The 22,409-nt window shown below is 47.3% G+C and overlaps 1 protein-coding gene across 3 annotated transcripts in view; it reads right to left on the bottom strand.

The window, feature by feature from the left end:
• ap4b1 (adaptor related protein complex 4 subunit beta 1) overlaps positions 1-19,657 on the bottom strand; it is a 39,929-nt gene extending 20,272 nt beyond the window's left edge. Inside the window, exons 1-5 of one of the 3 annotated variants that reach the window (XM_090185598.1) lie at positions 19,530-19,657; positions 18,995-19,152; positions 18,380-18,604; positions 17,656-17,786; positions 11,841-11,988 (exon numbers count right to left, since the gene is read on the bottom strand). In XM_090185598.1, coding sequence (XP_090041724.1) covers positions 11,841-11,988; positions 17,656-17,786; positions 18,380-18,604; positions 18,995-19,107 — 617 coding nt within the window. In that variant the 5' untranslated portion in view covers positions 19,108-19,152; positions 19,530-19,657. The remainder of the gene's footprint in view (positions 1-11,840; positions 11,989-17,655; positions 17,787-18,379; positions 18,605-18,994; positions 19,153-19,529) is intronic. The other 2 variants (XM_090185599.1, XM_090185600.1) reach the window with 2 other exon arrangements.
• Between the last annotated feature and the right edge of the window lie 2,752 nt (positions 19,658-22,409).

The raw sequence follows: 22,409 nt of genomic DNA, 5'->3' as shown, positions 1-22,409 counted from the left end.
AGAGACAAATGTCCTCCTGTGTGCTACCTATATCCCCCCACTAGAATCCCTGTACAACAGAGACAAATGTCCTCCTGTGTGCTACCTATATCCCCCCACTAGAATCCCTGTACAACAGAGACAAATATCCTCCTGTGTGCTACCTATATTCCCCCACTAGAATCCCTGTACAACAGAGACAAATGTCCTCCTGTGTGCTACCTATATCCCCCCACTAGAATCCCTGTACAACAGAGACAAATGTCCTCCTGTGTGCTACCTATATCCCCCCACTAGAATCCCTGTACAACAGAGACAAATATCCTCCTGTGTGCTACCTATATTCCCCCACTAGAATCCCTGTACAACAGAGACAAATGTCCTCCTGTGTGCTACCTATATCCCCCCACTAGGATCCCTGTACAACAGAGAAAAAATTCCTCCCGTGTGCTACCTATATCCCCCCACTAGGATCCCTGTACAACAGAGAAAAAATTCCTCCCGTGTGCTACCTATATCCCCCCACTAGAATCCCTGTACAACAGAGACAAATATCCTCCTGTGTGCTACCTATATCCCCCCACTAGAATCCCTGTACTTTCATGAAGACAGCTTCTCCATCCCGGAGGGGGAAATCAATCATTTCCAGGCCCAGGGACATGTACTGCTCTGTGGAGACCTAAATGCCAGAACTAGACAAGAACCTGACACCCTCAGCACACAGGGGGACAAACACCTGCAGTGGTTCACCTCGGGACTTAGAGGTACCCAGCATCACGGCCTCATTGCTCCAGACCACCACCAGGGGGAGTTAGAGGTACCCAGCATCACGGCCTCATTGCTCCAGACCACCACCAGGGGGACTTAGAGGTACCCAGCATCACGGCCTCATTGCTCCAGACCACCACCAGGGGGAGTTAGAGGTACCCAGCATCACGGCCTCATTGCTCCAGACCACCACCAGGGGGAGTTAGAGGTACCCAGCATCACGGCCTCATTGCTCCAGACCACCACCAGGGGGAGTTAGAGGTACCCAGCATCACGGCCTCATTGCTCCAGACCACCACCAGGGGGAGTTAGAGGTACCCAGCATCACGGCCTCATTGCTCCAGACCACCACCAGGGGGAGTTAGAGGTACCCAGTGTCACGGCTCCACTACTCCAGACCACCACCAGGGAGAGTTAGAGGTACCCAGCTCCAGACCACCACCAGGAGGAGGTAGAGGTACCCAGCATCACGGCTCCAGACCACCACCAGGGGGAGTTAGAGGTACCCAGCTCCAGACCACCACCAGGAGGAGGTAGAGGTACCCAGCATCACGGCTCCAGACCACCACCAGGGGGAGTTAGAGGTACCCAGTGTCACGGCTCCAGACCACCACCAGGGGGAGTTAGAGGTACCCAGCGTCACGGCTCCAGACGACCACCAGGGGGAGTTAGAGGTACCCAGGCTCCAGACGACCACAAGGGGGAGCTAGAGCACTCATTATGCATTTGGGTCCCAAGGCTGACCAATCATATTCAGTGGTTCAATGATGAATTTGACGTTATGCCACCCGTCGCTGGTGACATTCTTCAGCAAAGATGTCTGACAAAAACATTATGGTGGAAGCAGATGTAAGTAATTATAACGTCATAACGAGTCAAGCAAAAAAATGGACAGTTGAGAGGAATGTGTTAGATAATGTAGAGACAAACGATTGTCCAGATTTTTTTGACGTAAATTAATTTACGAAAATCGCTATTTAGCAAGTTTGATTTCAGTCATATCCAATAGCAGGTGTCTGTATGTATGTATTACAATTATACACTGTTGGAATCGGATAAACTTTAACATTGAGATAGTAAATAAATTATAGAGAAGAAGCCTTGAATAGAAAGAGTTGGAAGAGAATGGGTTGTAAAGTCAGAAGTTAATGTTAATGGATTAAGAGGGGTTGAGGTCAGGAGGAGAGGAGAGCGATGTGTTGATACAGGGGAGACAGATGGACATCTGTGGAATAGGTGAAGGAGGGCTTGAGGCCAGGAGGAGAGGAGAGCGATGTGTTGATACAGGGGAAACAGATGGACATCTGTGGAATAGGTGAAGGAGGGGTTGAGGTCAGGAGGTGAGGAGAGCGATGTGTTGATACAGGGGAGACAGATGGACATCTGTGGATTAGGTGAAGGAGGGCTTGAGGCCAGGAGGAGAGGAGAGCGATGTGTTGATACAGGGGAGACAGATGGACATCTGTGGATTAGGTGAAGGAGGGGTTGAGGTCAGGAGGTGAGGAGAGCGATGTGTTGATACAGGGGAGACAGATGGACATCTGTGGATTAGGTGAAGGAGGGGTTGAGGTCAGGAGGAGAGGAGAGCGATGTGTTGATACAGGGGAGACAGATGGACATCTGTGGATTAGGTGAAGGAGGGGTTGAGGTCAGGAGGAGAGGAGAGCGATGTGTTGATACAGGGGAGACAGATGGACATCTGTGGAATAGGTGAAGGAGGGGTTGAGGCCAGGAGGAGAGGAGAGCGATGTGTTGATACAGGGGAGACAGATGGACATCTGTGGATTAGGTGAAGGAGGGGTTGAGGCCAGGAGGAGAGGAGAGCGATGTGTTGATACAGGGGAAACAGATGGACATCTGTGGAATAGGTGAAGGAGGGCTTGAGGCCAGGAGGAGAGGAGAGCGATGTGTTGATACAGGGGAGACAGATGGACATCTGTGGATTAGGTGAAGGAGGGGTTGAGGTCAGGAGGAGAGGAGAGCGATGTGTTGATACAGGGGAAACAGATGGACATCTGTGGAATAGGTGAAGGAGGGCTTGAGGCCAGGAGGAGAGGAGAGCGATGTGTTGATACAGGGGAGACAGATGGACATCTGTGGATTAGGTGAAGGAGGGGTTGAGGCCAGGAGGAGAGGAGAGCGATGTGTTGATACAGGGGAGACAGATGGACATCTGTGGATTAGGTGAAGGAGGGGTTGAGGTCAGGAGGAGAGGAGAGCGATGTGTTGATACAGGGGAAACAGATGGACATCTGTGGAATAGGTGAAGGAGGGCTTGAGGCCAGGAGGAGAGGAGAGCGATGTGTTGATACAGGGGAGACAGATGGACATCTGTGGATTAGGTGAAGGAGGGGTTGAGGCCAGGAGGAGAGGAGAGCGATGTGTTGATACAGGGGAGACAGATGGACATCTGTGGATTAGGTGAAGGAGGGGTTGAGGCCAGGAGGAGAGGAGAGCGATGTGTTGATACAGGGGAGACAGATGGACATCTGTGGATTAGGTGAAGGAGGGCTTGAGGCCAGGAGGAGAGGAGAGCGATGTGTTGATACAGGGGAGACAGATGGACATCTGTGGATTAGGTGAAGGAGGGGTTGAGGTCAGGAGGTGAGGAGAGCGATGTGTTGATACAGGGGAGACAGATGGACATCTGTGGATTAGGTGAAGGAGGGGTTGAGGTCAGGAGGAGAGGAGAGCGATGTGTTGATACAGGGGAGACAGATGGACATCTGTGGATTAGGTGAAGGAGGGGTTGAGGTCAGGAGGAGAGGAGAGCGATGTGTTGATACAGGGGAGACAGATGGACATCTGTGGAATAGGTGAAGGAGGGGTTGAGGCCAGGAGGAGAGGAGAGCGATGTGTTGATACAGGGGAGACAGATGGACATCTGTGGATTAGGTGAAGGAGGGGTTGAGGCCAGGAGGAGAGGAGAGCGATGTGTTGATACAGGGGAAACAGATGGACATCTGTGGAATAGGTGAAGGAGGGGTTGAGGTCAGGAGGAGAGGAGAGCGATGTGTTGATACAGGGGAGACAGATGGACATCTGTGGAATAGGTGAAGGAGGGGTTGAGGCCAGGAGGAGAGGAGAGCGATGTGTTGATACAGGGGAGACAGATGGACATCTGTGGATTAGGTGAAGGAGGGGTTGAGGCCAGGAGGAGAGGAGAGCGATGTGTTGATACAGGGGAAACAGATGGACATCTGTGGAATAGGTGAAGGAGGGCTTGAGGCCAGGAGGAGAGGAGAGCGATGTGTTGATACAGGGGAGACAGATGGACATCTGTGGATTAGGTGAAGGAGGGGTTGAGGCCAGGAGGAGAGGAGAGCGATGTGTTGATACAGGGGAGACAGATGGACATCTGTGGATTAGGTGAAGGAGGGGTTGAGGTCAGGAGGTGAGGAGAGCGATGTGTTGATACAGGGGAGACAGATGGACATCTGTGGATTAGGTGAAGGAGGGGTTGAGGTCAGGAGGAGAGGAGAGCGATGTGTTGATACAGGGGAGACAGATGGACATCTGTGGATTAGGTGAAGGAGGGGTTGAGGTCAGGAGGAGAGGAGAGCGATGTGTTGATACAGGGGAGACAGATGGACATCTGTGGAATAGGTGAAGGAGGGGTTGAGGCCAGGAGGAGAGGAGAGCGATGTGTTGATACAGGGGAGACAGATGGACATCTGTGGATTAGGTGAAGGAGGGGTTGAGGCCAGGAGGAGAGGAGAGCGATGTGTTGATACAGGGGAAACAGATGGACATCTGTGGAATAGGTGAAGGAGGGCTTGAGGCCAGGAGGAGAGGAGAGCGATGTGTTGATACAGGGGAGACAGATGGACATCTGTGGATTAGGTGAAGGAGGGGTTGAGGTCAGGAGGAGAGGAGAGCGATGTGTTGATACAGGGGAAACAGATGGACATCTGTGGAATAGGTGAAGGAGGGCTTGAGGCCAGGAGGAGAGGAGAGCGATGTGTTGATACAGGGGAGACAGATGGACATCTGTGGATTAGGTGAAGGAGGGGTTGAGGCCAGGAGGAGAGGAGAGCGATGTGTTGATACAGGGGAGACAGATGGACATCTGTGGATTAGGTGAAGGAGGGGTTGAGGTCAGGAGGAGAGGAGAGCGATGTGTTGATACAGGGGAAACAGATGGACATCTGTGGAATAGGTGAAGGAGGGCTTGAGGCCAGGAGGAGAGGAGAGCGATGTGTTGATACAGGGGAGACAGATGGACATCTGTGGATTAGGTGAAGGAGGGGTTGAGGCCAGGAGGAGAGGAGAGCGATGTGTTGATACAGGGGAGACAGATGGACATCTGTGGATTAGGTGAAGGAGGGGTTGAGGCCAGGAGGAGAGGAGAGCGATGTGTTGATACAGGGGAGACAGATGGACATCTGTGGATTAGGTGAAGGAGGGCTTGAGGCCAGGAGGAGAGGAGAGCGATGTGTTGATACAGGGGAGACAGATGGACATCTGTGGATTAGGTGAAGGAGGGGTTGAGGTCAGGAGGTGAGGAGAGCGATGTGTTGATACAGGGGAGACAGATGGACATCTGTGGATTAGGTGAAGGAGGGGTTGAGGTCAGGAGGAGAGGAGAGCGATGTGTTGATACAGGGGAGACAGATGGACATCTGTGGATTAGGTGAAGGAGGGGTTGAGGTCAGGAGGAGAGGAGAGCGATGTGTTGATACAGGGGAGACAGATGGACATCTGTGGAATAGGTGAAGGAGGGGTTGAGGCCAGGAGGAGAGGAGAGCGATGTGTTGATACAGGGGAGACAGATGGACATCTGTGGATTAGGTGAAGGAGGGGTTGAGGCCAGGAGGAGAGGAGAGCGATGTGTTGATACAGGGGAAACAGATGGACATCTGTGGAATAGGTGAAGGAGGGGTTGAGGTCAGGAGGAGAGGAGAGCGATGTGTTGATACAGGGGAGACAGATGGACATCTGTGGAATAGGTGAAGGAGGGGTTGAGGCCAGGAGGAGAGGAGAGCGATGTGTTGATACAGGGGAGACAGATGGACATCTGTGGATTAGGTGAAGGAGGGGTTGAGGCCAGGAGGAGAGGAGAGCGATGTGTTGATACAGGGGAAACAGATGGACATCTGTGGAATAGGTGAAGGAGGGCTTGAGGCCAGGAGGAGAGGAGAGCGATGTGTTGATACAGGGGAGACAGATGGACATCTGTGGATTAGGTGAAGGAGGGGTTGAGGCCAGGAGGAGAGGAGAGCGATGTGTTGATACAGGGGAGACAGATGGACATCTGTGGATTAGGTGAAGGAGGGGTTGAGGCCAGGAGGAGAGGAGAGCGATGTGTTGATACAGGGGAGACAGATGGACATCTGTGGATTAGGTGAAGGAGGGGTTGAGGTCAGGAGGTGAGGAGAGCGATGTGTTGATACAGGGGAGACAGATGGACATCTGTGGATTAGGTGAAGGAGGGGTTGAGGTCAGGAGGAGAGGAGAGCGATGTGTTGATACAGGGGAGACAGATGGACATCTGTGGATTAGGTGAAGGAGGGGTTGAGGTCAGGAGGAGAGGAGAGCGATGTGTTGATACAGGGGAGACAGATGGACATCTGTGGAATAGGTGAAGGAGGGGTTGAGGCCAGGAGGAGAGGAGAGCGATGTGTTGATACAGGGGAGACAGATGGACATCTGTGGATTAGGTGAAGGAGGGGTTGAGGCCAGGAGGAGAGGAGAGCGATGTGTTGATATAGGGGAAACAGATGGACATCTGTGGAATAGGTGAAGGAGGGCTTGAGGCCAGGAGGAGAGGAGAGCGATGTGTTGATACAGGGGAGACAGATGGACATCTGTGGATTAGGTGAAGGAGGGGTTGAGGTCAGGAGGAGAGGAGAGCGATGTGTTGATACAGGGGAAACAGATGGACATCTGTGGAATAGGTGAAGGAGGGCTTGAGGCCAGGAGGAGAGGAGAGCGATGTGTTGATACAGGGGAGACAGATGGACATCTGTGGATTAGGTGAAGGAGGGGTTGAGGCCAGGAGGAGAGGAGAGCGATGTGTTGATACAGGGGAGACAGATGGACATCTGTGGATTAGGTGAAGGAGGGGTTGAGGCCAGGAGGAGAGGAGAGCGATGTGTTGATACAGGGGAGACAGATGGACATCTGTGGATTAGGTGAAGGAGGGCTTGAGGCCAGGAGGAGAGGAGAGCGATGTGTTGATACAGGGGAGACAGATGGACATCTGTGGATTAGGTGAAGGAGGGGTTGAGGTCAGGAGGTGAGGAGAGCGATGTGTTGATACAGGGGAGACAGATGGACATCTGTGGATTAGGTGAAGGAGGGGTTGAGGTCAGGAGGAGAGGAGAGCGATGTGTTGATACAGGGGAGACAGATGGACATCTGTGGATTAGGTGAAGGAGGGGTTGAGGTCAGGAGGAGAGGAGAGCGATGTGTTGATACAGGGGAGACAGATGGACATCTGTGGAATAGGTGAAGGAGGGGTTGAGGCCAGGAGGAGAGGAGAGCGATGTGTTGATACAGGGGAGACAGATGGACATCTGTGGATTAGGTGAAGGAGGGGTTGAGGCCAGGAGGAGAGGAGAGCGATGTGTTGATACAGGGGAAACAGATGGACATCTGTGGAATAGGTGAAGGAGGGCTTGAGGCCAGGAGGAGAGGAGAGCGATGTGTTGATACAGGGGAGACAGATGGACATCTGTGGATTAGGTGAAGGAGGGCTTGAGGCCAGGAGGAGAGGAGAGCGATGTGTTGATACAGGGGAAACAGATGGACATCTGTGGATTAGGTGAAGGAGGGGTTGAGGCCAGGAGGAGAGGAGAGCGATGTGTTGATACAGGGGAGACAGATGGACATCTGTGGATTAGGTGAAGGAGGGGTTGAGGTCAGGAGGAGAGGAGAGCGATGTGTTGATACAGGGGAAACAGATGGACATCTGTGGATTAGGTGAAGGAGGGGTTGAGGCCAGGAGGAGAGGAGAGCGATGTGTTGATACAGGGGAGACAGATGGACATCTGTGGATTAGGTGAAGGAGGGCTTGAGGCCAGGAGGAGAGGGGTGAGGCCAGGAGGAGAGGGGTGAGGTCAGGAGGAGAGGGGTGAGGTCAGGAGGAGAGGGGTGAGGTCAGGAGGAGAGGGGTGAGGCCAGGAGGAGAGGGGTGAGGCCAGGAGGAGAGGGGTGAGGTCAGGAGGAGAGGGGTGAGGTCGGTTCCCCTTAAGGGAGTAATCAGGGTTAGTATCTGAATGAACTTCTTTCTCTTGGGCATAAACTAAGGATTTGAGAGAGGTAGATTCTTAAGTAGGATGTATATAACCAATGGAGGGAAATGTATAGTTGTCTGAATTACAGCTGTACAGAACCTTTGGGAAGAATTAAACTTGGTTAAAGCTTCTCCAGTGTCCTTGAGTTATTTACTTCAACAGTGTTAATAATGCTCCTGGGACATCAATGATTACACATTGTAACTATGCAATAGACTAGAAACACGATTTAAGTCAAGGCTGATTTGTAGTTCTTATATACAGAATAGAAAACAGTACACTACACTTCCTATGCATATCTAACTCCCTTCATCTGCAGTAATCTGAGGAGGTTCTCCCAGCCATGTGGACCAGGGAAAACAGGGCTGGTTTGTCACCAGAGTGGTTGAGAACATATCACTATTAATAATATAATAATGTGAGGAAACCACCCTCAACATCGTAGCCCGAAGTGCAGCAGGCTATCTATCGCCTGTGACCAAATGTATTAATTGGGGTTGGGGTCGATTGTGGCTAAAAACACGATGAATTGGAATCTTTAACATGTGGAAAGGGGTTATTACTAGTTTTCACAAGAAGGCTGTGAACTCTGCTAACAGCGTTTCTAGGGCTGTTAGCTGAGCAATAGACTATTCAACCTTTACTAAAGAATTGTCTAATAGCCGAGCTAGGTGTAAATTTGAGCTAGGTGTGAAACCCCCCCCACCCCCCCAAACTTGAGCTAGGTGTGGAACCCCCCCTCCTCAACTTGAGCTAGGTGTGAAACCCCCCAACTTGAGCTAGGTGTGAACCCCCCCCCCTCACTGCATCTCAGTGCAAAAGGCAATACTACAGTCCCTGGTTCGAATACAGGCTGTATCACATCCGGCTGTGATAGGGATAGCCATAGGGCGGCGCACAATTGGCCCAGGGTTATTCCGGGTTTGACCGGGGTAGGCCGTGATTGTACCGTTGAGAATGACACAAATATTAATTTCCACAAAGTTTGCTGCTTCAGTGTCTTTAGATATTTTTTGTCCGATGTTACTATGGAATACTGAAGTATAATTACAAGCATTTCATAAGTGTCAAAGGCTTTTATTGACAATTACATGAAGTTGATGCAAAGAGTCGATATTTACAGTGTTGACCCTTCTTTTTCAAGACCTCTGCAACCTGCCCTGGCATGCTGTCAATTAACTTCTGGGCCACATCCTGACTGATGGCAGCCCATTCTTGCATAATCAGTGCTTGGAGTTTGTCAGAATTTGTGGGTTTTTGTTTGTCCACCCGCTTCTTGAGGATTGACCACAAGTTCTCAATGGGATTAAGGTCTGGGGAGTTTTCTGGCCATGGACCCAAAATATCAATGTTTTGTTCCCCGAGCCACTTAGTTATCACTTTTGCCTTATGACAAGGTGCTCCATCATGCTGGAAAATTGTTCATCACCAAACTGGATGGTTGGGAGAAGTTGCTCTCGGAGGATGAGTTGGTACCATTCTTTATTCGTGGCTGTGTTCTTAGGCAAAATTGTGAGTGAGCCCACTCCCTTGGCTGAGAGCCAACCCCACACATGAATGGTCTCAGGATTCTTTAATGTTGGCATGACACAGGACTGATGGTAGCGCTCACCTTGTCTTCTCCGGACAAGCTTTTTTCCAGATGCCCCAAACAATCGGAAAGGAGATTCATCAGAGGAAATGACTTTACCCCAGTCCTCAGCAGTCCAATCCCTGTACCTTTTGCAGAATATCAGTCTGTCGGCACGTGTTTCCTTGCAGGTAACCATGGTTGACAGAGGCAGAACAATGATTCCAAGCACCACCCTCCTTTTGAAGCTTCCCGTCTGTTATTCGAACTCAATCAGCATGACAGAGTGATCTCCAGCCTTGTCCTCGTCAACACTCACACTTGTGTTAACGAGAGAATCACTGACATGATGTCAGCTGGTCCTTTTGTGGCAGGGCTGAAATGCAGTGGAAATGTTTTTGGGGGATTCAGTTCATTTGCATGGCAAAGAGGGACTTTGCAATTCATCTGATCACTCTCCATAACATTCTGGAGTATATGCAAATTGCCATCATACAAACTGAGGCAGCAGACTGTGAAAATTAATATTTGTGTCATTCTCAAAATGTGTTGCCACGACTGTATACTGAGTGTACAAAACACTAAGAACACCTGCTATTTCACAACAGCAAGATGTGTGACCTGTTGCCACAAGAAAAGTGCAATCAGTGAAGAACAAACACTGTAATAACAAACCATTTATGCTTATTTTTAACTACTTGCACATCATGACATTTGAAAAGTCTTTATTCTTTTGGAACTTTTGTGAGTGTAATGTTAACAGTACATTTTTGTTTTGTTTATTATCTATTTCACTTGCTTTGGCGACGTTACGTTAACATGTGTTTTCCATGCCAATAAAGACCTGAAATTGAACACACACACAGAAAGAGACGCACACACAGAGAGAGAGAGAGAGACACGCACAGAGACACCCACACACTGAGAGAGAGAGAGAGAGACACGCACAGAGACACCCACACACTGAGAGAGAGAGAGAGAGACACGCACAGAGACACCCACACACTGAGAGAGAGAGAGAGAGACACGCACAGAGACACCCACACACTGAGAGAGAGAGACACGCACAGAGACACCCACACACTGAGAGAGAGAGAGAGAGAGACACGCACAGAGACACCCACACACTGAGAGAGAGAGAGAGAGACACGCACAGAGACACCCACACACTGAGAGAGAGAGAGAGAGACACGCACAGAGACACCCACACACTGAGAGAGAGAGAGAGAGACACGCACAGAGACACCCACACACTGAGAGAGAGAGACACGCACAGAGACACCCACACACACAGAGAGAGACACGCACAGAGACACCCACACACACAGAGAGAGAGAGAGACACGCACAGAGACACCCACACACACAGAGAGAGAGAGAGACACGCACAGAGACACCCACACACTGAGAGAGAGAGAGACACGCACAGAGACACCCACACACACAGAGAGAGAGAGAGAGACACGCACAGAGACACCCACACACACAGAGAGAGAGAGAGACACGCACAGAGACACCCACACACACAGAGAGAGAGAGAGAGAGAGACACGCACAGAGACACCCACACACACAGAGAGAGAGAGAGAGACACGCACAGAGACACCCACACACTGAGAGAGAGAGAGAGACACGCACAGAGACACCCACACACTGAGAGAGAGAGAGAGACACGCACAGAGACACCCACACACTGAGAGAGAGAGAGAGACACGCACAGAGACACCCACACACTGAGAGAGAGAGAGAGACACGCACAGAGACACCCACACACTGAGAGAGAGAGAGAGACACGCACAGAGACACCCACACACTGAGAGAGAGAGAGAGACACGCACAGAGACACCCACACACTGAGAGAGAGAGAGAGACAAGCACAGAGACACCCACACACTGAGAGAGAGAGAGAGACACGCACAGAGACACCCACACACTGAGAGAGAGAGAGAGACACGCACAGAGACACCCACACACTGAGAGAGAGAGAGAGACACGCACAGAGACACCCACACACTGAGAGAGAGACACGCACAGAGACACCCACACACTGAGAGAGAGACACGCACAGAGACACCCACACACTGAGAGAGAGACACGCACAGAGACACCCACACACTGAGAGAGAGAGAGACACGCACAGAGACACCCACACACTGAGTACGAGTCATTTTAAGAGCGAGACTACACACACACACACACACACACACACACACACACACACACACACACACACACACACACACACACACACACACACACACACACACACACACACACACACACCTACCTGTTGAGGAGGTGGTGAGCAATGGGTTTGTTAATAGCCACGCCCCCTTCTTCCTGTAGAATCTCCTCCAGTGCCCGGAGACAGTTCACCATGACGACCGGGTCTGGGTCCCTTAGCAACCCATACAACTCATTCACTACAGCTACATCTGGAACACAGGAGGGGCACTTACAGCGTGCCTTGGACGTGTGTGTGTGTAAGGTCTGTGTGTACCTGTGTATGTCTGTGTGTATAATGTGTGTACCTACCTATCTGTGTTAGGTTGTAATGTGTGTGTAATGTGTGTATCTACCTATCTCTGTGTTAGGTTGTAATGTGTGTATATTGTGTGTATAATGTGTGTACCTACCCATCTCTGTGTTAGGTTGTAATGTGTGTACCTACCTATCTCTGTGTTAGGTTGTAATGTGTGTATATTGTGTGTATAATGTGTGTACCTACCCATCTCTGTGTTAGGTTGTAATGTGTGTATATTGTGTGTATAATGTGTGTACCTACCCATCTCTGTGTTAGGTTGTAATGTGTGTACCTACCTATCTCTGTGTTAGGTTGTAATGTGTGTATCTACCTATCTCTGTGTTAGGTTGTAATGTGTGTATCTACCCATCTCTGTGTTAGGTTGTAATGTGTGTACCTACCTATCTCTGTGTTAGGTTGTAATGTGTGTACCTACCTATCTCTGTGTTAGGTTGTAATGTGTGTATATTGTGTGTATAATGTGTGTACCTACCTATCTCTGTGTTAGGTTGTAATGTGTGTATATTGTGTGTATAATGTGTGTACCTACCCATCTCTGTGTTAGGTTGTAATGTGTGTATCTACCCATCTCTGTGTTAGGTTGTAATGTGTGTATATTGTGTGTATAATGTGTGTACCTACCTATCTCTGTGTTAGGTTGTAATGTGTGTATATTGTGTGTATAATGTGTGTACCTACCCATCTCTGTGTTAGGTTGTAATGTGTGTATCTACCCATCTCTGTGTTAGGTTGTAATGTGTGTATATTGTGTGTATAATGTGTGTATCTACCTATCTCTGTGTTAGGTTGTAATGTGTGTATATTGTGTGTATAATGTGTGTACCTACCCATCTCTGTGTTAGGTTGTAATGTGTATATCTACCCATCTCTGTGTTATGTTGTAATGTGTGTATATTGTGTGTATAATGTGTGTTCCTACCTATCTCTGTGTTAGGTTGTAATGTGTGTACCTACCCATCTCAGTGTTAGGTTGTAATGTGTGTATCTACCCATCTCTGTGTTAGGTTGTAATGTGTGTATCTACCCATCTCTGTGTTAGGTTGTAATGTGTGTATATTGTGTGTATAACGTGTGTACCTACCTATCTCTGTGTTAGGTTGTAATGTGTGTATATTGTGTGTATAATGTGTGTACCTACCTATCTCTGTGTTAGGTTGTAATGTGTGTATCTACCTATCTCTGTGTTAGGTTGTAATGTGTGTATATTGTGTGTATAATGTGTGTATCTACCTATCTCTGTGTTAGGTTGTAATGTGTATATCTACCCATCTCTGTGTTATGTTGTAATGTGTGTATATTGTGTGTATAATGTGTGTACCTACCCATCTCTGTGTTAGGTTGTAATGTGTATATCTACCCATCTCTGTGTTATGTTGTAATGTGTGTATATTGTGTGTATAATGTGTGTTCCTACCTATCTCTGTGTTAGGTTGTAATGTGTGTATCTACCCATCTCTGTGTTAGGTTGTAATGTGTGTACCTACCCATCTCAGTGTTAGGTTGTAATGTGTGTATCTACCCATCTCTGTGTTAGGTTGTAATGTGTGTATCTACCCATCTCTGTGTTAGGTTGTAATGTGTGTATATTGTGTGTATAACGTGTGTACCTACCTATCTCTGTGTTAGGTTGTAATGTGTGTATATTGTGTGTATAATGTGTGTACCTACCTATCTCTGTGTTAGGTTGTAATGTGTGTATCTACCTATCTCTGTGTTAGGTTGTAATGTGTGTATATTGTGTGTATAATGTGTGTATCTACCCATCTCTGTGTTAGGTTGTAATGTGTGTACCTACCTATCTCTGTGTTAGGTTGTAATGTGTGTACCTACCTATCTCTGTGTTAGGTTGTAATGTGTGTACCTACCTATCTCTGTGTTAGGTTGTAATGTGTGTACCTACCCATCTCTGTGTTAGGTTGTAATGTGTGTATATTGTGTGTATAATGTGTGTACCTACCTATCTCTGTGTTAGGTTGTAATGTGTGTATCTACCCATCTCTGTGTTAGGTTGTAATGTGTGTACCTACCTATCTCTGTGTTAGGTTGTAATGTGTGTACCTACCTATCTCTGTGTTAGGTTGTAATGTGTGTACCTACCTATCTCTGTGTTAGGTTGTAATGTGTGTATATTGTGTGTATAATGTGTGTACCTACCCATCTCAGTGTTAGGTTGTAATGTGTGTACCTACCTATCTCTGTGTTAGGTTGTAATGTGTGTATATTGTGTGTATAATGTGTGTACCTACCCATCTCAGTGTTAGGTTGTAATGTGTGTACCTACCTATCTCTGTGTTAGGTTGTAATGTGTGTATATTGTGTGTATAACGTGTGTACCTACCTATCTCTGTGTTAGGTTGTAATGTGTGTATCTACCCATCTCTGTGTTAGGTTGTAATGTGTGTATATTGTGTGTATAACGTGTGTACCTACCTATCTCTGTGTTAGGTTGTAATGTGTGTATATTGTGTGTATAATGTGTGTACCTACCTATCTCTGTGTTAGGTTGTAATGTGTGTACCTACCTATCTCTGTGTTAGGTTGTAATGTGTGTATATTGTGTGTATAACGTGTGTACCTACCTATCTCTGTGTTAGGTTGTAATGTGTGTATCTACCTATCTCTGTGTTAGGTTGTAATGTGTGTATATTGTGTGTATAATGTGTGTACCTACCTATCTCTGTGTTAGGTTGTAATGTGTGTATCTACCCATCTCTGTGTTAGGTTGTAATGTGTGTACCTACCCATCTCTGTGTTAGGTTGTAATGTGTGTATATTGTGTGTATAATGTGTGTACCTACCTATCTCTGTGTTAGGTTGTAATGTGTGTATCTACCTATCTCAGTGTTAGGTTGTAATGTGTGTACCTACCTATCTCAGTGTTAGGTTGTAATGTGTGTACCTACCTATCTCTGTGTTAGGTTGTAATGTGTGTACCTACCTATCTCTGTGTTAGGTTGTAATGTGTGTACCTACCTATCTCTGTGTTAGGTTGTAATGTGTGTATATTGTGTGTATAATGTGTGTACCTACCCATCTCAGTGTTAGGTTGTAATGTGTGTACCTACCTATCTCTGTGTTAGGTTGTAATGTGTGTATATTGTGTGTATAACGTGTGTACCTACCTATCTCTGTGTTAGGTTGTAATGTGTGTATCTACCCATCTCTGTGTTAGGTTGTAATGTGTGTATCTACCCATCTCTGTGTTAGGTTGTAATGTGTGTATATTGTGTGTATAATGTGTGTACCTACCCATCTCTGTGTTAGGTTGTAATGTGTGTACCTACCCATCTCTGTGTTAGGTTGTAATGTGTGTATCTACCCATCTCTGTGTTAGGTTGTAATGTGTGTACCTACCCATCTCTGTGTTAGGTTGTAATGTGTGTACCTACCCATCTCTGTGTTAGGTTGTAATGTGTGTACCTACCCATCTCTGTGTTAGGTTGTAATGTGTGTATCTACCCATCTCTGTGTTAGGTTGTAATGTGTGTACCTACCCATCTCTGTGTTAGGTTGTAATGTGTGTATATTGTGTGTATAACGTGTGTACCTACCCATCTCAGTGTTAGGTTGTAATGTGTGTATATTGTGTGTATAATGTGTGTACCTACCTATCTCTGTGTTAGGTTGTAATGTGTGTACCTACCTATCTCTGTGTTAGGTTGTAATGTGTGTATCTACCCATCTCTGTGTTAGGTTGTAATGTGTGTATCTACCCATCTCTGTGTTAGGTTGTAATGTGTGTACCTACCTATCTCTGTGTTAGGTTGTAATGTGTGTATATTGTGTGTATAATGTGTGTACCTACCTATCTCTGTGTTAGGTTGTAATGTGTGTATATTGTGTGTATAATGTGTGTACCTACCTATCTCTGTGATAGGTTGTAATGTGTGTACCTACCTATCTCTGTGTTAGGTTGTAATGTGTGTATAATGTGTGTATCTACCTATCTCTGTGTTAGGTTGTAATGTGTGTATATTGTGTGTATAATGTGTGTATCTACCTATCTCTGTGTTAGGTTGTAATGTGTGTACCTACCTATCTCTGTGTTAGGTTGTAATGTGTGTATCTACCCATCTCTGTGTTAGGTTGTAATGTGTGTATCTACCTATCTCTGTGTTAGGTTGTAATGTGTGTATATTGTGTGTATAATGTGTGTACCTACCTATCTCTGTGTTAGGTTGTAATGTGTGTATATTGTGTGTATAATGTGTGTACCTACCTATCTCTGTGTTAGGTTGTAATGTGTGTATCTACCTATCTCTGTGTTAGGTTGTAATGTGTGTATATTGTGTGTATAATGTGTGTATCTACCTATCTCTGTGTTAGGTTGTAATGTGTGTACCTACCTATCTCTGTGTTAGGTTGTAATGTGTGTACCTACCTATCTCTGTGTTAGGTTGTAATGTGTGTATCTACCCATCTCTGTGTTAGGTTGTAATGTGTGTATATTGTGTGTATAATGTGTGTATCTACCCATCTCTGTGTTAGGTTGTAATGTGTGTATCTACCCATCTCTGTGTTAGGTTGTAATGTGTGTATCTACCCATCTCTGTGTTAGGTTGTAATGTGTGTATATTGTGTGTATAATGTGTGTATCTACCCATCTCTGTGTTAGGTTGTAATGTGTGTATCTACCTATCTCTGTGTTAGGTTGTAATGTGTATATCTACCCATCTCTGTGTTAGGTTGTAATGTGTGTATATTGTGTGTATAATGTGTGTATCTACCTATCTCTGTGTTAGGTTGTAATGTGTGTACCTACCCATCTCTGTGTTAGGTTGTAATGTGTGTACCTACCCATCTCTGTGTTAGGTTGTAATGTGTGTACCTACCTATCTCTGTGTTAGGTTGTAATGTGTGTATATTGTGTGTATAATGTGTGTATCTACCTATCTCTGTGTTAGGTTGTAATGTGTGTACCTACCCATCTCTGTGTTAGGTTGTAATGTGTGTACCTACCCATCTCTGTGATAGGTTGTAATGTGTATATATTGTGTGTATAATGTGTGTATCTACCTATCTCTGTGATAGGTTGTAATGTGTGTATATTGTGTGTATAACGTGTGTACCTACCCATCTCTGTGATAGGTTGTAATGTGTGTATATTGTGTGTATAATGTGTGTATCTACCTATCTCTGTGATAGGTTGTAATGTGTGTACCTACCTATCTCTGTGTTAGGTTGTAATGTGTGTATAATGTGTGTATCTACCTATCTCTGTGTTAGGTTGTAATGTGTGTATAATGTGTGTATCTACCTATCTCTGTGATAGGTTGTAATGTGTGTATATTGTGTGTATAATGTGTGTATCTACCCATCTCTGTGTTAGGTTGTAATGTGTGTACCTACCTATCTCTGTGTTAGGTTGTAATGTGTGTACCTACCCATCTCTGTGTTAGGTTGTAATGTGTGTATCTACCCATCTCTGTGTTAGGTTGTAATGTGTGTACCTACCTATCTCTGTGTTAGGTTGTAATGTGTGTGTAATGTGTGTATCTACCTATCTCTGTGTTAGGTTGTAATGTGTGTATATTGTGTGTATAACGTGTGTACCTACCTATCTCTGTGTTAGGTTGTAATGTGTGTATCTTGGCCCAGCCCAGTACAGCCACTCTGCGAACACACGCCGCCTTGTCCTTCAGTCCCACTGTAAGAGGCTGCTGCACATACTGTGATAGACCTGGGAGCCTGCAACACACACACATTACACACACATTACACACACTACATATTACACACACACACATTACACACACTACATATTACACACACACACACGTTACACACACGTTACATATTACACACACGCACACACATTACATATTACACACACACACACGTTACACATACGTTACATATTACACACACACACACACGTTACACACACACATTACATATTACACGCACACACACGTTACACATACGTTACATATTACACACACACACACACGTTACACACACGTTACATATTACACACACACACACACATTACATATTACACGCACACACACGTTACACATACGTTACATATTACACACACACACACGTTACACACACACATTACATATTACACACACACACACACATTACATATTACACGCACACACACGTTACACATACGTTACATATTACACGCACACACACGTTACACATACGTTACATATTACACACACACACACGTTACACACACACGTTACATATTACACACATTACACACACATTACATATTACACACGTTACACACATGTTACACACACACGTTACATATTACACACACACACCTGAGGTTGCACATGTTCCGTAGGGCCAGGCTGCGAACCATGGGGTTGTGATCCGAGCAGTCTTTCCTCAGGGTGTTTATTACCAGCAGAGACAGCTCAGGGTTCAGACTGGCATAGGAACACAGAAACACATACACCAGTTTCTTCTGGACAATATCCACCGTTGCACATGCCTTCACCATCTCACTGTACAACCCAGATACATCTTGTCCTTGAGACATCACTCTGGGAAACGTGAAAGGGAGCAGGGAAGAGGAGAGAGATAGAGGAAGAAAGAGAGAGGTGGGAGAGAGAGCGAGAGGTGGGAGAGAAGAGAGAGGGAGAAAGAGAGAGAGATAGAGAGAGATAGAGAGAGGGAGAAAGAGAAGAGAGAGAGATAGAGAGAGGGAGAAAGAGAGAGGCGGGAGAGAAGAGAGAGATAGAGAGAGGGAGAAAGAGGCGGGAGAGAAGAGCGAGAGATAGAGAGAGGGAGAAAGAGAGGGAGAGAGAGAGAGAGAGAGAGGTGTGAGAAAGACTGACATGTTAGTGTGTGTGTGTAGTCAGTTGTAATTGTGCATGTGTGTAGCATAGTTAGTGGTAACATGTGTGTGTGTAGTCGGTGATAGTTGTGTACACCTGATGACTCTGTGGATGGTGTTTCTGTAGCGTAGGTGGTCAGCTTGGACGTTTGGGTTGGACAGAGCCCTCCTCAGCTCCCTCACTGTATGCTCATCGCCCAGGTAAGGCATAGTAGCAGCAGACTGTCTGACACACAGACAGACGCTAGTGAAAGGCTATTGATGTTACAAATATACAAATGCCACACACACACACACACACACACACACACACACACACACACACACACACACACACACACACACACACACACACACACACACACACACACAGACACAGACACAGACACAGACAGACAAGACAGAGACAGGACAAAGACAGGGGGGTTGTTAGTTCTCTGGCTTCGAAGGCAGAGAGCCACAGGCAACGTCGTTAGCTACAGGAGCTAACTTAGCACGGTGGATATTGTCCAGAATAAACTGGTGTTTCTGTGTTCCTAGCTAGCGTTAACTACTCAACATTGCCATCCTTTCAGATATTAACGCCGCTTACGTTACATCTTGTTCGGATAACGTGACCTAAAACCACTTACCGTTTAGTCGTCACTTATGGATTATTTAATGTGGGGGAAAAATCGTTCAAATCGCTAGTTTGTTGACATCCGTGTTAAACGTCCACCGGTATTCCGCCAGCAGCACGAATGATAACGTCACGGTGTATATGGTAATGAGGAAACCTTCAAAATACAGGCCCGCATTTTCAAAACATTGCAACGTGGATAACTCATTCAAAAAAAGCTATTGAATATTTATCAATGTCCACTTCTATTGTGCCAACAAGAAAAGGCAATAAGTATTTTATGAAAACATTTTTTTTTTTTTAAATACAATGTTGACAACTGGTATTTTGAGAATATCGGGCTGTAGAGAGAACTTTTCTACCGGTCTCAGCTAAAGTGGGGTGTAGAATACTCAGTAGGGTCTTTACTTACTAAATATGGTTAATTTTGGATGGGAACTGTGTCACAGGACCTGTTGCTGGCTGGGACACACTGTGGCTGTATCTCAATAGTCTACTAGCTGGGACACACTGTGGCTGTATCTCAATAGTCTACTAGCTGGGACACACTGTGGCTGTATCTCAATAGTCTACTAGCTGGGACACTGTGGCTGTATCTCAATAGTCTACTAGCTGGGACACACTGTGGCTGTATCTCAATAGTCTACTAGCTGGGACACACTGTGGCTGTATCTCAATAGTCTACTAGCCTCCTCTCACGGGCACTTTAATGAGGTATGTGTTATGGGTTAGGGGTTATGGGTTAGGGGTATTGGGTATGGGTTATGGGTTATGGGTTATGGTTATGGGTTAGTGGTATGGGGTATGGGTTATGGGTTATGGGTTAGGAGTATGGGTTATAGTTAGGGGTATGGGTTATGGTTAGGGGTATGGGTTAGGGGTATGGGTTATGGGTTATGGGTTAGGGGTATGGGTTATAGTTAGGGGTATGGGTTATGGTTAGGGGTATGGGTTATGGTTAGGGGTATGGGTTATGGGTTAGGGGTATGGGTTATGGGTTAGGGGTATGGGTTATGGGTTAGGGGTATGGGTTAGGGGTATGGGTTAGGGGTATGGGTTATGGATATGGGTTAGGGGTATGGGATATGGTTTAGGGGTATGGGTTATGGGTTAGGGGTATGGGTTATGGATATGGGTTAGAGGTATGGGTTATGGTTTAGGGGTATGGGTTATGGGTTAGGGGTATGGGTTAGGGGTATGGGTTATGGTTATGGGTTAGGGGTATGGGTTATGTTTTAGGGGTATGGGTTATGGGTAATGGTTATGGGTTATGGGTATGGGTTATGGTTTAGGGGTATGGGTTATGGGTTATGGTTATGGGTTATGGGTTAGGGGTATGGGTTATGGTTATGGGTTAGGGTTATGGTTATGGGTTAGGGGTATGGGTTATGGTTATGGGTTAGGGGTATGGGTTATGGTTATGGTTTAGGGGTATGGGTTATGGTTATGGGTTAGGGGTATGGGTTATGGTTATGGGTTAGGGGTATGGGTTATGGTTATGGGGTAGGGGTATGGGTTATGGTTATGGGTTAGGGGTATGGGTTATGGTTACATTTCTCTACTGATTCACTATCACTTCAATGCCCTTATGAGGCCAGTGGGGACAGAGACAGGGTCAGCCAGTAGAGACAGGGTCAGTCAGTGGGGACAGAGACAGGGTCAGTCAGTGGGGTCAGAGACAGGGTCAGTCAGTGGGGACAGAGACAGGGTCAGCCAGTGGGGACAGAGACAGGGTTAGCTCAGTGGGGACAGAGACAGGGTCAGTCAGTAGAGACAGGGTCAGCCAGTGGGGACAGAGACAGGGTCAGCTCAGTGGGGACAGAGACAGGGTCAGTCAGTGGGGACAGAGACAGGGTCAGCCAGTGGGGACAGAGACAGGGTCAGCTCAGTGGGGACAGAGACAGGGTCAGTCAGTAGAGACAGGGTCAGTCAGTAGGGACAGGGTCAGTCAGTGGGGATAGAGACAGGGTCAGTCAGTGGGGACAGAGACAGGGTCAGCTCAGTGGGGACAGAGACAGGGTCAGTCAGTGGGGACAGAGACAGGGTCAGTCAGTGGGGACAGAGACAGGGTCAGCTCAATGGGGACAGAGACAGGGTCAGTCAGTGGAGACAGAGACAGGGTCAGTCAGTGGAGACAGAGACAGGGTCAGTCAGCGGGGACAGAGACAGGGTCAGCTCAGTGGGGACAGAGACAGGGTCAGTCAGTGGGGACAGAGACAGGGTCAGCCAGTGGGGACAGAGACAGGGTCAGCTCAGTAGAGACAGGGTCAGTCAGTAGGGACAGGGTCAGTCAGTGGGGATAGAGACAGGGTCAGTCAGCGGGGACAGAGACAGGGTCAGCTCAGTGGGGACAGAGACAGGTCAGTCAGTGGGGACAGAGACAGGGTCAGTCAGTGGGGACAGAGACAGGGTCAGTCAGTAGAGACAGGGTCAGTCAGTGGGGACAGAGACAGGGTCAGTAAGTAGAGACAGGGTCAGTCAGTGGGGACAGAGACAGGGTCAGTCAGTGGGGACAGAGACAGGGTCAGTCAGTGGAGACAGAGACAGGGTCAGTCAGCGGGGACAGAGACAGGGTCAGTCAGCGGGGACAGAGACAGGGTCAGTCAGTGGGGACAGAGACAGGGTCAGCTCAGTGGGGACAGAGACAGGGTCAGTCAGTGGGTACAGAGACAGGGTCAGTCAGTGGGGACAGAGACAGGGTCAGTCAATGGGGACAGAGACAGGGTCAGTCAGCGGGGACAGAGACAGGGTCAGTCAGTGGTGACAGAGACAGGGTCAGTCAGTGGGGACAGAGACAGGGTCAGCTCAGTGGGGACAGAGACAGGGTCAGTCAGTGGGTACAGAGACAGGGTCAGTCAGTGGGGACAGAGACAGGGTCAGTCAGTGGGGACAG

This window comes from Oncorhynchus mykiss, chromosome 9, assembly GCF_057628025.1.
Source record: "Oncorhynchus mykiss isolate SJ-2025 chromosome 9, ASM5762802v1, whole genome shotgun sequence".
Lineage (NCBI taxonomy): Eukaryota > Metazoa > Chordata > Actinopteri > Salmoniformes > Salmonidae > Oncorhynchus > Oncorhynchus mykiss.
The sequence above is the reverse complement of the archived record's forward strand: the minus strand, read 5'-3'. Positions and strand labels throughout refer to the sequence as shown.